The sequence below is a fragment of the Trachurus trachurus genome (assembly GCF_905171665.1).
Source record: "Trachurus trachurus genome assembly, chromosome: 17".
Classification (NCBI taxonomy): domain Eukaryota; kingdom Metazoa; phylum Chordata; class Actinopteri; order Carangiformes; family Carangidae; genus Trachurus; species Trachurus trachurus.
Window position 1 is genome coordinate 4507047 of NC_139900.1, and position 15454 is coordinate 4522500.

A 15454-nucleotide genomic window follows, 5' to 3' on the forward strand; every position below is an offset into this window, starting at 1 on the left:
TTGTTAAAATCTGTCCAAACCTTAACTGTACATGCAGTGGCTCAAATTTTTCTAACAGTTTTAATGTTTTATTGTTTTATTTCAAGGACTCGTTAAAATTTGTGCACACACATGAATTTCTGCTTAGGTGTCCCAAATTATTTTGCTTGCACATATTAAATTTCAGTCATATCTACAGGTATGACATAATGCAATATTTGCGATGCACTGGTCGATATTGGATTCAGTATTGGATATTAAGTTTTAGATGTTGCCCACAATGACATTTAATTACAGTTTGGTTTACATAATACTGTAAGAATAATAAAAAATACATACAGTAATATTTATATACCACTTTTCTAAGGCATTCAAAGATGCTTATTGTTTACATGTATGAATTATATAATAATACTCCATGTCAAGATCTACCACAGACGAATGTTTTTCAGATATTATTTTACAATAATATCTGCAGAACCAGCATAAAAATGATTTGACGATGTTCTACAACTCAGTGATTTCATTTGATTGTGTGAAGTTTTCACGTTACTCAGCAGTGAAAATGACACATTTTCTTCCTACAGGGTTTTTACTCGGTAGAAATTGTGAAAAATAGTCGTATTTGCAGAGTTTTCTCTGCAGAAACAGCCCCCGCTCCGTCTGAAGTCCTGGCTCCTGTGATGTGGCTTCAGCTTCACATTTCAATATACACACACACACATATATATATATGTATATTTCATCCCATCGGTCATGACGCTCCACTTATAAGGACAAATAAAGGGCGTGTTGAATAATAAGTGGTTCTTACGGGTGCTTGATAATATTCAGTGAGGATTTCAGTAATTCTCCTTTTCCTGGGCATCAGCAGAAAAAAAAAAGGAGCTACAGTAGAGACGCGGCAGACGAAAGGAGGGTAAAAATAGACTGAATAGCAATGAGGCAACTTTCCTCTCGCCTGGAGCCGTGCGTGAGTCAAAGTGGGGGTTGCTTCTCCTCATAAGGACCTCGCTCGCTCTCGCAGCTCCTCAAGGTTTTAGGAGGGAATCATTTTTACCCAATCTAATCCCAGTCCAGCCCAACGCGCTCTCCCTCTGACAGGCCTCGGTCCTGCTGCTTTCGGATAAGAAGGAAAAAAGTGGGACAAGATACTGGCACACATCGGAGGGAAGGAGGGAGGGATGGAGCCTCGACCCACAGCGCTCATCTCCTTCTCCAATATTCTGTCTCGATTTTGGGGCATTTTGATGACGCCGAATTAATCTGAATTAATCTCGCTTTAACCAAACCCCCCTCCCCTCCTCTTCTTCCTTCCACCCCGACCGCTGGCGAGACAGACAGTGAGCGGAGATGTGTTGTGGAGGATGATTGTGGAAACATCTCCAGGGGGAGCTCCCCACCCCCCCACACCCCTCCCTCCTCATGATTAATTTGAAGTTTACTGTTTGTGATTAACATGCGAGAGGCCTGCCAGCTTCTGATTAGATGCATGCTCAAGTTATATCGCCCAGAATATTATTTACACTTTAGTTAGCGAGCGGATGGATTGCCCCTTACCCAGGGTGCTTGCTGCTTTACAGCAGGAGAAAAACCTTGAATTAAAGATTACTAACATTACATATCCTTAGTGGTGCAGCAGCAGCAGCAGCAGCAGCAGCAGCAGCAGCCAGCCGGAGACACGCTGCCCCGAAAACAAATGTGAAATACATGAGTGTGAACGTGAAGGGAATCTGAGAGGAGGCTGCACACACACACACACACACACACAGCTCAGTCTGCTGGAGATTATGTTTGTTTAAAACTCATCTGCAGCAGTAAATACGGGTTGTTGGAAACATTACTGAGACCAGATTACTTTCTCTCTTTTTTTTTTTTTATATAATGAGCCATGTTGTTTATTTAGTTGCAAATATGTTGATACTGAACATATGAGCTTTTGTTTTCCACCTTGATGTCAGATCTGGCCACACAACATCCAGTTGTTGTAACTACACCACAACACTCTTGGTTCAGAACCTCTTTTTTCTACGCATTTTGTGTAAATTAAAGTGCTTTTTTTCTTACTTTTAAAAAGGAACGATGCAGGATTTTTTACCTTAATAAACCAGCTCCAGAGTCCTAGTTCTGGTTAAATCAATGACTTGTAAATAGTTCCAGGGAGAATGGAGCGTCTCTTGGCTGAAAACCAACCTTGTAAGATCAGAGCCTCCGACCCGGTGTCCCAGCTCTCGTCTCTGCGGCACCGCCACACAAACGTAACGCGCCCCGTAACCCGTAATCTCTTGTTGATGACAGATAAGACTACACAGATATACACATGGTAACATGGTAGATGATAAATAACCTTATCCACCGCTCCATGGATTGATTTCTCACCGGCTTCTTTGTAAACCAATGCACATGGAGGAGAGGAGGGTTAGCAACCTAAGGGAAAGAGAGTTCAGTTTTAATTAAAGCAGAAGTAAGCGATATATTTGTGTTAATATAAGTCTTAAATAGTTATATCTTCCGACAGCAATCACTTACATAGAGTGTTTGGACCGAAACACGGGTCTCCCAGACCCTCTGCTCTGCTCTGAGCCCAGGAGAAAACTTTTCTCGTATCCTACAGTTTTTATCCAATGAGGAGAGAGAACGGCATGCAGGGCTGTGTGTGCAGCCAAGGGACGCCGTGAATGTGGTGACGTAGAGACGAGGACTGTTATGGTGCGTTCAAGGAAACTCGTAACTCGTGTTTTTCCGACCTGTGAAGTCATACCAGTTCGATCTGTTTCCAGTCTTTGTGCTGAAGCTAATCAAAAAACCTGGTTAGCTACTCTAGCTTAGATGCTAAAGAAAAGAGGGTAACCCTTTAATTTACAGGCCGCTAATTATGTGATAATGTCAACAAATAGCCAAGAAATAGGCTAACAATTAATTGCGTAGTAATGTCATGTTTTTCATAAAGGCACAAGATTACACATATTTATGCTTAGAATTTTTTGGGAAAGGTCCGAATTTTTCTTTTCTTTTTTTTTTCTCCATCAAGTTCTTGCAATTGACTGATATTTCTGAGCTATTTCTACCCAATCAATCGTTATTTCTTGGCAATATTTCTCAACATTACCACTGTACAACATCGACCGTTATTTCTAGGCTGTTTCTAGACATTAGCTATGATGGAATTGATTGTTATTTCTTGGCTATTTCTTGATATTACCACGTAATTAGCGGCCTGGCTGTAAATTAAAGGGTTATAGAAAAGTGTTTCAATTCAATATCTCTACAGCTAGGCTATATGTTAGATTAAAAGATGTAAGATGCAGTAACTGTTTTTGAGATGTTGTTTTTAAAGTAACCAGGCTAATACTTAGAACTCTTTGTTCTAAGGCTAACAAAATCCTGGCTCCATTAGCCCTGATGCTAATGGCAAAGTGTCCCATTTGAACATCTCTACTGCTACACTTTAAATCACTTTGCTTCATAAGGACACCAGACAGAGCTTGCACATTCCAGATGAGATCTCACCAAAGCTTTATATAATGGTAAAACAATTTCCTTACTTAGATTTGTAAAAGATCGTTTTATTATGGCCACCTTTGAATTTGCTATTTTAACTTTTTCACAAATATGTTTTTCTATATATTCTAATGAACTATCAACCACCACACCTATATCCTTTTCCTCTTCTACGTCCTGGACCTGTAGCAAAAGAACCTAATATCTCAACATTTCTCCACATTTCTATTAGGAGATCAGTAATATCTGTACCTGTTGTAAACAGCATGGACCTGTGTGTGTGTGTGTGTGTGTGTGTGTGTGTGTGTGAGTGTGAGTGTGAGCTTTGCGGGACAGTGAGTCTATATAGCGATGAGTCATTTCACTGCTACAGCAGCCGATTGCCTGTTGGCCTCATGCAGTCGGTGGCGTTATAAAACAGAGCATCTCCCAGACAGACGCTCTGTGGAACAGCTGTCAGGTTCACACTTTACAGAGCTGCTACAACTTTAATGAAGCGCTGGCCTGTCAGGGAAACCTTAACGTACAGATGTTACTGGTTCAAATTTGCGGACTTCACGCGTGGTCCACGCGAGACGGCACAAGACTCATGCATTTTTTTTCTTTGGCGAGACAAGAGGTTTTAATGAAAAGCCTCAATGTGCCAAAACAACCGCCAGGTGGCATCTGTGAGAACGGAGGACGACAGGCGGATGACTCAGTGATCTGTGCAGTAATCCACAGCTTAAACTCTAGGCTATTAAACTAGAACTAACTACTGTATACACTGCCTAAATCACAGAAACTATTGTAATATGATAAAGCCTGTCTTGCTTTATGACTTGATGATTATGTATCACATATCGCCGCGATTAGGAGTGGCGCTGTTCATGATACAGAATACAAGAGGATGAAAGGAGAACTAGCTGCAGACAGTAAATAATATAGTAGCCTAGTTTTTCAATGACAAAATGTAACGACGGCAGCTACAGTAGACTATAGCCCACGTCTCACTCTCTTTTTTCGGTCATCTGTCTCGTCATCTCCAAAATGTGTTTTTAAAATGAGCCAACTACAGTACTGTGCAGTAGTGCCGCAGATTTCTCACTCCGCACCTTGTTTGAGAGTGCAGCTGGATGATTTCTTGTGAATGAACGGGTCTGTGTCACTTTGGGGCTGGGCGATAAAACATAGGATAAATAACTTTCCCTCGATAGAAGACGCGGCCGATACAAAGTGACACCGTCAGCCATGCAGCCGGCCTGGACTTTTTATTTTTAATTATGAAGGATCATCTGCGCAAGGCAAAGATGATAGCATCAACAAAACACGGCGTAACACACGCGGCTGTATGGGACAGGCTTTTATTTAATTCAGAACAAACCGCTTAGCAAAAATGGAAAATATAGTCTATAATAATTAATTGATCTGTTGTTTGGCCACTGTTTGAAAATAACCCGAATTATGAGCAAATAATCTGATCCAGAACAGCAGTCATAATCAGACTTCTTCTAAATAAACCTAAACATTAAATAACTGGGTCAGGTCGGACCATGGGGTTATTTTTTCTCTTCTTCTTCACAGGAGAAAATGAGGTGCGCTGCGCTCACGGACGCGTTGATGTTTTGTGATTTATCTGCTGCCTTGACTCTGCCCTTTATACATGTGCGTTCAGATTAACAATAAGACAAGCCATGGTTGAGTTTATTGAGTTTTAGCTGCTCAATCTCATTGTTTCAAAGAAAATGGATTGATTTTTATAACGAAATGAAACGAAAACAATATTATATTGATACATTGTTGTAAAAAAAATCCAAAAGAAACGAAAATGAACTAAAGAAAATAACTTTCACACACACACATTAAAACAGTGCGATTGGTTGAAAGCTGATAATTAGCCATGTGCTTATAAGCTGATTGGCCGAAACCAAGAACAAAGCCGCGTGAATGGCCAATCGCCATGTGTTAACATTTCCATATTCCGCACATTCTGTGACAAACTGTAAACTGTTTTCTTGTCTGTAACAACATCTATTGCACGTCTGTCCGTCCTGGGTGAGGGATCCCTCCTCTGTTGCTCACCCTGAGGTTTCTCCTGTTTTTCCCTGTTAAAAGGGTTTCCATGGAGTTTTTCCTCAGTCGATGTGAGGGTCTAAGGACAGAGGATGTTGCTACGATGCCATGTAAAGCCCTTTGAGACAAACTGTTTGTAAAAACGGGCTATACAAATAAAATTGCCTTGCCTTGCCTTGCCTTAACGGCCGACATGTAAATCAGCTGTTTCGATGGGCGTTATATGAATAGAGATGTTAATGTGGTACTTTGCACATATAGGCTACTTTCTGTAACTGGAAGAAAAACAGCCAGCTGGAAGAATGTGTTGCCTAAATCTTTTACTGTGTGGGAGATCTCCACCAACGTAGCCGGGGAGAAAGTGATCAAAAGTTGTATTGTGTGTTTAGTGCAATAATAATATGACCTAACAACAGATGAATTCGTACATAAACAGGTCCTAAATTATGAAATGTCATAGTTTTGAAGTTTAGAGACAAAACAGGTTTTATTGTCAGTAGTCGCTGGAGGGACGATTGATACAGCTGTTTCAAATGTCCCTCACGCCACCGTGCGTAGTGATTGTGGTCACACTGCGCGATCAATATCTGTATATAAATCACCAAATTAATAGCCTAACTGTTTTGCAATGAACAACAACCGATTTGAATGAACAACATGTATTTTTAATAAACACCACATATTTTTAATGTTCGTGTTTATGACGTGAATCAACAGATATTCAGCAAAGTGAGGGGAAAATGCCGAGGGAAAAATGACAATTAGTTCAACTGTGTATCCATAAACATGACTTAGGGCAGGGAAATAAGTAAATTAAATGAAAATGCAGTTGTCCAACAACTCGTACAAAAGAAGAAAGGCGAGTTTAATCGAAATGCGGATCTTGACAATTGCGCACGGGACAAAAATATTTATTTGACCTATTTATATTGTGAGAAATTATGTGACATTTTGGCAATAACAAGTACACTAGTATGTTGTCCGATATGCTTCATAAAAACGAGAGTAATGTCAGTAGTTTCTGTTTAAAACATGCTGTTTCAACCGTCCCTCCTCTGTGTCTCAAACGACCCGCATAGGTGGGGCGTTTGAGACAAATGTCAACTTACGTTCAAAGTTATAAAACAGCGCGATCATCCAACATATGTGTTAAATTACACTTGTAACTAAGAAAATACACATGTGAGTTGTTGATCACATGATAAAAATGTTTGTGTACATAACGTCATCTTTGAAAAAGACGTTTAAATGAAAAGTGTATCAATCGACCCGGCTCTCCCCTAGACTATATTTTCCATTTTTGCTAAGCGGTTTGTTCTGAATTAAATAAAAGCCTGTCCCATACAGCCGCGTGTGTTACGCCGTGTTTTGTTGATGCTATCATCTTTGCCTTGCGCAGATGATCCTTCATAATTAAAAATAAAAAGTCCAGGCCGGCTGCATGGCTGACGGTGTCACTTTGTATCGGCCGCGTCTTCTATCGAGGGAAAGTTATTTATCCTATGTTTTATCGCCCAGCCCCAAAGTGACACAGACCCGTTCATTCACAAGAAATCATCCAGCTGCACTCTCAAACAAGGTGCGGAGTGAGAAATCTGCGGCACTACTGCACAGTACTGTAGTTGGCTCATTTTAAAAACACATTTTGGAGATGACGAGACAGATGACCGAAAAAAGAGAGTGAGACGTGGGCTATAGTCTACTGTAGCTGCCGTCGTTACATTTTGTCATTGAAAAACGAGGCTACTATATTATTTACTGTCTGCAGCTAGTTCTCCTTTCATCCTCTTGTATTCTGTATCATGAACAGCGCCACTCCTAATCGCGGCTATCAGGCTGTCAGCATTGTCCCCAAAACGTCTGAGCAGTATTTAGTACGGTGCTGCCACCTAGAGGAAAACAGTTGTGGTGAAAAGTCACGCGATCACGCGATCCTGCAGTGCAGGAAAAACCCCGCAATTTTGAACCAGTAACATCTGTATGCTGTTTAAAGTGTCTGAGGAAGCAACCCACGCTGGCCACGTCCCATGTTTATTTTATGTTCATGAACACAAATTTATTTCTTCTTTTTAAAATAAATTTCTGTTTATTATTGTTTCTTTTCTTTTTCTAAATCCTACTCCAATTAAATGTAATTACAGTCACACATGGCCCAACCTGCATGCTCTGAACTTGATGGGCTCCAACATCCTCCTCACTTACTGCGTCATGGCGCACGTGACCTGTAAGCCTTAAATCGACATCCCTTGCTTTTTAGATTTTAGTATCTGAACTTTGTATTATAATCTACCCAAACTCTGTATTTTAACCTATTTATTGCACTCACCGCCAGTGGCGTGCACAGACTTTTTGAAGGGCAGGGGCGATTGGGAAGAAAAGGGCACTTATAGCGCGTCCTCACTACTGAAGAGGGCACTTTAGCACGTGTTTTGGCTCCTAGAGGGCACATTAGCACGCGTTTTGGCTGCCATGAGGTCACTTTAGGACGCGTTTTGGCTTCCAAGACGGCACTTTAAGGCGTGTTTTGGCCCCCATGAGGTCACTTTAGGACGCGTTTTGGCTCCAAGAGGGCACTTTAGCACGCGTTTTGGCTCCTACAGGGCACTTTAGCACGCGTTTTGGCTCCTAGAGGGCACTTTAGCACGCGTTTTGGCTCCTAGAGGGCACTTTAGCACGCATTTTAGCTCCAAGAGGGCACTTTAGCACGCGTTTTGGCCCCCATGAGGTCACTTTAGGGCGCGTTTTGGCTTCCAAGAGGGCACTTTAAGGCGTGTCTTGGCTCCCTGGGGCATTTTAGGGGGAGCGACTGCCCCCCTTGCCCCCCCCCCCCCCCCCCCCCCCCCAGTGCACGCCACTGCTCACCGCACTTCCTTTCTTTCTCTTTTTTTTGTGTATGCTTGCCATTGATACTGTGTATATTCTGGTGTGCATGTATGTATTGTATGTACAAGGCAGTTGTTTCTTCCTGTGCCAGTACTTGCCCAAGACAAATTTCCCTTGCAGGACAAATAAAGTTTATTATTTGATTTGATGTGTAGTTCCAGATGTTGAACCATGGCTGCAGAGGACCAGCTCCCTTCGTCCATATTGGACAATCCCACCATGCAAAAGACTAAAGCTATGGGCTGTGTGCTGTGGTTTGCACTGTCCCACTGCAGCAGGAAGCTAAGCTTCTGGGTTGGATTTGGGGACCGAGGTTTTTTTTTTTTTTCTGTGGGAGGTTGATTGGCTCTGTGATAGACAGGTGACTTGTGCAGGTGAACCCCACTCCACCTTCACTCTTTGTTAGCTTGGATTGGCTCCACCCCCCCAAACCACCACACCCCCCCACCTCTGCAACACTGCATGGATGAGCATGTGTAGACAATAGATGGATGGATGCATCAAGGTTTCTATCGCTCGCTGGAACAAAAGGGGTCTGGACCAAACCGGGAAAACTGGACCCTGTGATTAAAACCCCAATTAAATGGCATTGATTTGAACTGAGCAAAAAGAAAAGAAAGGAGATGGAAGAAGAGGAGGAGGAGGAGGAGGAGGAGGAGACAAAGGGGCAAAGAATAGGATGAGGAGGAGGAAGAGAGAAGAGGAGCGTGGGATGAGGGAAACGGTGAAGACGAGGAGAAAGAGGGAGAACACACACACACACACACACACACACACACACACACACACACACACACACACACACACACACACACACACACACACACACACACACAGAGGTGACTGACTGTGACGTCAGAGCGGAGCCCAGCTGACTCGCTCCCTGACCGACCGACCAGCCTCCCCTCGCGCTCCCCTCGCCTCGCGCTCCTCGCTCTCTGCTCATCCAGCAGTTCAACTCCACGCGGCGGCTGCTGCGGCTGCACGAGCCTTTTAAACACAGAAGAGGAGGAGGAAGAAGATAAAGATAAAGAAGAGGAAGAAAGGGGAAGAAAACGGGGGAACTGACGCGGAGAGATAGAGACGGCTCACCAGAGGAGGAGGAGGAAGGAGGAAGGAGGTGCAGCGTCCTTTTGTCTGTCTCATCTCATCCGGACACTTTGACACACAACTGAGGAGGATTTGTTGTGTGTTTGTCTTGGCTGCGCTCCCCCCACCTCCTCCTCTCTCTCTTTCTCCCCCCTCCTTCTCTCTCTCTCTCCTTCTCTCTCTCCCCTCTCCTTCCCTCCCTCTCTCTCTCTCGCTCCCTCCCTTCCCAGCCTCGGCCAGGTGTTGCATCTGATCTGAGAGAGCGCGAGCCCCTCGTGTCGATGGAGAGGCGCGCGAGAAGGAGCTCGCGGCTTGAGGAGCTCGCGCTGCACTCGACTCTGATCTGATCCTGTCCGCGCGGAGCCTCGATCTATCAACAAACAAGTTCAATTTTTCATTTTTCATTTTTTATTTTAAAGAAACAGATTCTGACGACGGATTTTTTCCCCTTTTCCTTTTTTTTCTTTCTTTCTTCCATCGCTGCGGATTTTACCGGATTTCTCTTTATCGTTGCAGTGGGAAAAAACAACAAAACAACGGGAGTTAACGTGAACATTTTTGTTTTTTTTGTGGCACCATACGGGGAAAAAAGAAGAATGAAATAGCCCAATGGCACAGTAGACGGGTCCAGGTGTGCCAACATCACCAAACGCATCGCTGCGCCCTGACACCGCTTGCATCCAGAACTAGTTTTTTCCCCTCTTCTTGTTCTTCTTTTTTCTCATCTTATCTCCACGGATCATCCCGGTTCTCCGTGGCAGCCGCGTGGGCTCCCTGATGGTGCGGACGGTCGGTGCGCCGCGGTGTCAGTCAGGGGGGTGAAGAAGGTTGTGATGCTGGTGATGGTGATGGTGAAGGTGGTGATGATGATACTACGCTGCTGGTTAATTCATCCCGGAGATGCTTTTCTTCCACTCGAGTCGTCGGATTCACGGGCTGTTGTTTCTGTTTCTCCAGTGGGATGATGATCGTTCGCGTGACAATGACCTCCAACTCCAACAACTGCGCTTTATTATTATCAGTACTAGTACCCCGTGCCGTGCTCGCCGCGCCCCCGGTTCGATTTCGATGCCTACGACAGGACGTCGTCGTCGTCGCTGTCATCTCCCCCCCAACAAAAAAATCATCGCTGAGCTAACTAAGGGAGGGAAACTACCAATAGGATAAGAGAAGAGGAGAAAAGGACAGTAATAACAACAGTAGCAACAACTGGTGGTGGTGATGGAGCTGTCCGAGGTCCGGTGTTCGAGCGCCAGTGAGGAGCTGTACACCATCAACAAGACACCGAGCAGCAGCTGCAGCAACAACAGCAACAGCAGCGGTGGTGGTGGTGGTGGTGGTGGTGGTGCGGCGCGACCCAAGCGGCTGCTGTGGCAAAACGCGGTGCGGCACATCACCGAGCAGCGGTTCATCCACGAGCAGAGCGGCGGAGGAGGAGGAGGAGGAGGAGGAGGTGGGGGAGGAGGAGGAGGAGGAGAGAGGGGGGTGAAGGACGAGCCCTACGACCCCAGCAGCAGCAGCAGCGGCGGCCACCACCAGCGGAGGAAGGAGTCTGCCGGGCGGACGTCGTCGTCGGTGGCGGCGGGAGGAGACAACCGGCACAACAACGGCGGCACCAAGGTTGACAAATGTTATAAATGTCTATTTTTTATTTATTTTATTTTATTTTATTTTAATGTTGGACGATACATAGCCTACAACATTGCCACAAAGAATGAAAAATGCGATGCATAATACAAGACGTCTATGTCCCTGGTCAGGCTAAAGAAGGCTAAAAGATACCGAATACCGTTACAATAAGTGCAATAATACAAATAATACAGTGAATAATACAGATATCATGAATAAATAAACACAGCTACAAAATTTAGATTAAGAAGTTGCACAGATTAAATACATTAAACATTAGTAAAATGCTGTATTGACAGTGACTTGAGAGAAGTTAAAGTCTCCTCTCCTCCTCTCATCTCCTTCTCTTTCTCCTCCTCCTCCTCCTCCCCATCCTCTCCTCCTCGTCTTCATCTCTCCATGTCCTCCTACTCTCCTCTCCTCCTCTATCCTCTCCTCCTCCCCCCATCCTCCTCTCTTCTTCCTCTCTTCTCCTCCTCCTCCCCCCATCCTCCTCTCTCCTCTCCTCTCCTCCCCTCCTCTCGCCCCCTCTCCTCTCCTCTCCTCTCCTCTCCTCTCCTCTCCTCTCCTCTCCTCTCCTCTCCTCCTCCTCCTCCTCTCCTAAGTGAAAACCATTTGCAGCTTTCTGACGTATTGTTGATGTTAGTTTCCATAAGTTGCCGGTCACACAAACTGAAACTCAAACAGCGGTTGTTGTTGTTGTTGTTGCTGTTCGTCTGGTCTTTAACTCACTGTTTCAACCGGCACAACAACAACGGCGGCACCAAGGTTGACAAATGTTAAATGTCTATTATTTTTTGCTCGGTATTTGCTGAGTATGTACATGTAGGTGTGTGTATGTGTGTGTAGATCGCATGTATGCTTGTTTGTTTATGTAAAGGTACTGTATACAGTGGCGTGCACAGGAGGGGGGCAGAGAGAGCGGTCGCCCCCCCCCCTCGTGGCCCAATTGTTGAAAACTGCGTGCTAAAGTGCCCCCTAGAAGCCAAAATGCGTGCTAAAGTGCCCCCTAGAAGCCAAAATGCGTGCCAAAGTGCCCTCTAGGAGCCAAAATGCCCTTTAGGAGCCAAAATGCCCTCTAGGAGCCAAAACGTGTGCTGAAGTGCCCTCTAAGAGCCAAAACGTGTGCTAAAGTGCCCTCTAGGAGCCAAAACGTGTGCTAAAGTGCCCTCATGGGGGCCAAAACGTGTGCTAAAGTGCCCTCTAGGAGCCAAAACGTGTGCTAAAGTGCCCTCTAGGAGCCAAAACGTGTGCTAAAGTGCCCTCTAGGAGCCAAAACGTGTGCTAAAGTGCCCTCATGGGGGCCAAAACGTGTGCTAAAGTGCCCTCTAGGAGCCAAAACGTGTGCTAAAGTGCCCTCATGGGGGCCAAAACGTGTGCTAAAGTGCCCTCTAGGAGCCAAAACGCGTGCTAAAGTGCCCTCTAGGAGCCAAAACGTGTGCTAAAGTGTCCTCTTGGGAGCCAAAACACATGTTAAAGTGCCCTCTTGGAAGCCAAAACCTGTGCTAAAGTCGTGCCCTCTAGGAGCCACCTCTAGGAGCCAAAACATGTCCTCTTCAGTGGCGAGGATATGTGCCTTTTTTTTTTTCCTTTTTGCCCCTGCCCTTCAAAAAGTCTGTGCACGCCACTGACTGTATATATTTACATGTATGGTGTAAAGGTTAGGGCATCTATAAGCTTGTAGCTTCAGCCCTGAACCTTTCGATCAGCCATGCAGCCCTGCAGCCCCATGTCAGTGGCATTTCAGCCTCCGGTCTGGTCCACCGAGCTGCCGCTACGACTGGGAGAAAAAAACGAGATCGCTGTGTTTTGAATTGACCCTTTGCGTAAGCCCCGCCCCCTTGGTTACTGTTGCTACGCCGGGCAAGCTTTCACTCCCAGCCATGCTCCTGGCAGTATTTGGTATCGATTTCAAAGGAAATATCAGCACATTTCTGCATAAACTGTTCTGAGATAATAGAGAGAAGAAGTCACAAAGATCATTCAGAGTTTTCAGTGACGTGACTCGCGCAGGAGGATAAAACATCTGTTCAACGACACGACTGGACAATGTACAGAGCAGCAGTAAGGGCTGGTCATTTTACCGTCTATCAACCGGCGAAGACTTAGGTCATCTCACTGGTTGTCAAACTGCAAGTTTTTGGGCGATTGTGAACCACATACTGCTGTTTTTTTTCTCCCACCGCTGTATCAGTCAGTGAAAGGAGGATCCCTTGCCTAAAAGCCCAGGTAAAAGCCGTAAAAGTACAGCTGTCATTCCGGCTGTGAACATATGGTTATCCCATAGACTGTAAAAAGAATGGACGTAGCATCCGTGACGTCACCCATTGGTTTTGGGGAGTCGTTTTTGTGACTCCAATATGGCGGCCTGGACAGCGCCATGTTGGATTGGCCGGCCGAGAACCCGCCCACTGGCCTCGAAGCAGCTGTCCACGGAGCTGCTCGGACCTGTCACTCAACGTTTCCGCGCCCTAATTGGCCAGAGTTTTAACCTAATAACAGTAAAACGGTTAAACGAGTTAAAAAAAAATTCACCCCCCTCAGAGTGTGTGCGGGGGTAGAAACTATCGATTGAGAAAAAAAACCGTTCTGACACCAGGCTTTTAACATGTTTATTGAGGATGTAAAGTCGGCGATTTTAACATGGGGGTCTATGGAGAATGCTGCTTTCTGACACCAGCCCCCAGAGGAAGCCGAGGGGATTGCAGTTTTTTGAACACGGAAGTGAGCTTCACTTCTCAGACCGTCAACTGCCCCCTTGGGTTATCCCCATATTGCTCAAGTCGAAAAAAAAAGTCAGCTCGTATCTGAACATCTCTATATTGCTGCCGCCGCCGCCGCCGTAGTAGCAGCAGCAGCAGCAGCAGCAGCAACAACAACATCCTTCTCTACAAACAAATGTTTTTCGTCCACAAAAGCAAACGTAATGACTCAACTGCGGAAAGCTTGCCAGGCCTATAGTTACGGTTGCTAACATAGGATTGGACAATAGCCGTTTGTGGGAGGAGTTGGCGAAGGGTCAATTTGACTGCAGTAACCCGTTTTTTGGCCACATTCTTCTTACGTATGTCCCCTTTAAACTCCAACTCCAACTCCAGGTGTTCCCGGCGGAGCGCGCCAGCAGCGACCTGGGCTTCCTGCAGATCGACGTGGCGCCGAGCAACTCGGACTTCTTCCTGAACTGGGGCTACACGTACCGCGGCGTCATCTTCCCCACGCTGCGCAACGCCTTCAAGTCGCGCGACCTGGAGCGGCTGTACCAGCGCTACTTCCTGGGGCAGCGGCGCAAGTCGGTGGTGGTGATGAACATCCTGGACGTGGTGACCAAGCTGACGCTGCTCGTGCTGCACCTGACGCTCGCCACGGCGCCCATGGACCCCATCAAGGGCACGCTGCTCGGCTTCTTCACGGGCATCGAGGTGGGGATGTCCTCCTTCTGCTCCTCTCCTCCTCTCCTTCTGCTCCTCCTCTTAACCATCATCATCTCTCCTCCTCCTCCTCCACCCTCTCCTCTCTCCTCCTCGTCTTCACTGCTCGGCTTCTTCACGGGCATCGAGGTGGGGATGGATGTTATCATCATCTCTCCATGTCCTCCTCCTTCTGCTCCTCTCCTTCTGCTCTCCTTCTGCTCCTCCTCTTTACCATCATCATCTCTCCTCCTCCTCCTCCTCCTCCTTCACCCTCTCCCCTCTCCTCCTCTCCTCCTCGTCTTCGCTGCTCGGCTTCTTCACGGGCATCGAGGTGGGGATGCCATCATCTCTCCATGTCCTCCTTCTGCTCCTCTCCTCCTCCTCTCCTTCTGCTCCTCCTATTCCTCTCCTCCTCTTCTCCTCTCCTCTCCTCCTCTTCATCATCTCTCCATGTCCTCCTCTCCTCCCCCCATCCTCCTCTCCCCTCCTCCTCTTCTCTTCTCCTCTCCTCCTCCCCCATCCTCCTCTCCTCTCTTCTTTCTCTCCCCTCTCCTCCTCCTCCTTCTTTCCTCCTCCTCCTCTCCCCTCTTCTCCTCTCTCTTCTCCTCCTCCTCTCCCCTCTTCTCCTCTCCTCTCCCTCCTCTTCCTCCTCCTCTCCTCTCATCCTCTTCCTTCTTTCCTCTCCTCTTGTCCTCTCTTCTCCTCTCCTATCCTCCTCCCCATCCTCCTCTCCTCTCTTCTTCCCCTCCTCCTCCTCGTCTCGTCTCCTCTCCTCTCCTCTCGTCTCGTCTCCTCTCCTCTCCTCCTCTTCATCATCTCTCCATGTCCTCCTCCTCTCCTCCTATTCCTCCTCTCCTCTCCTCTCCTCTCCTCTCCTCTCCTCCTCCTCCTCCTCTCCTAAGTGAAAACCA

General features: G+C 46.2%; 1 protein-coding gene across 1 annotated transcript in view; it reads left to right on the forward strand.

The window, feature by feature from the left end:
• Positions 1 to 10725: 10725 nt before the first annotated feature.
• The window catches only part of adcy8 (adenylate cyclase 8 (brain)), a gene marked incomplete at both ends in the record, with an annotated part of 122278 nt that continues 117549 nt past the window's right edge, over positions 10726 to 15454 (forward strand). Inside the window, 2 exons of the mRNA XM_083990706.1 lie at positions 10726 to 11124; positions 14232 to 14552. Of these exons, the coding sequence (XP_083846832.1) occupies positions 10726 to 11124; positions 14232 to 14552 (720 nt within the window). The remainder of the gene's footprint in view (positions 11125 to 14231; positions 14553 to 15454) is intronic.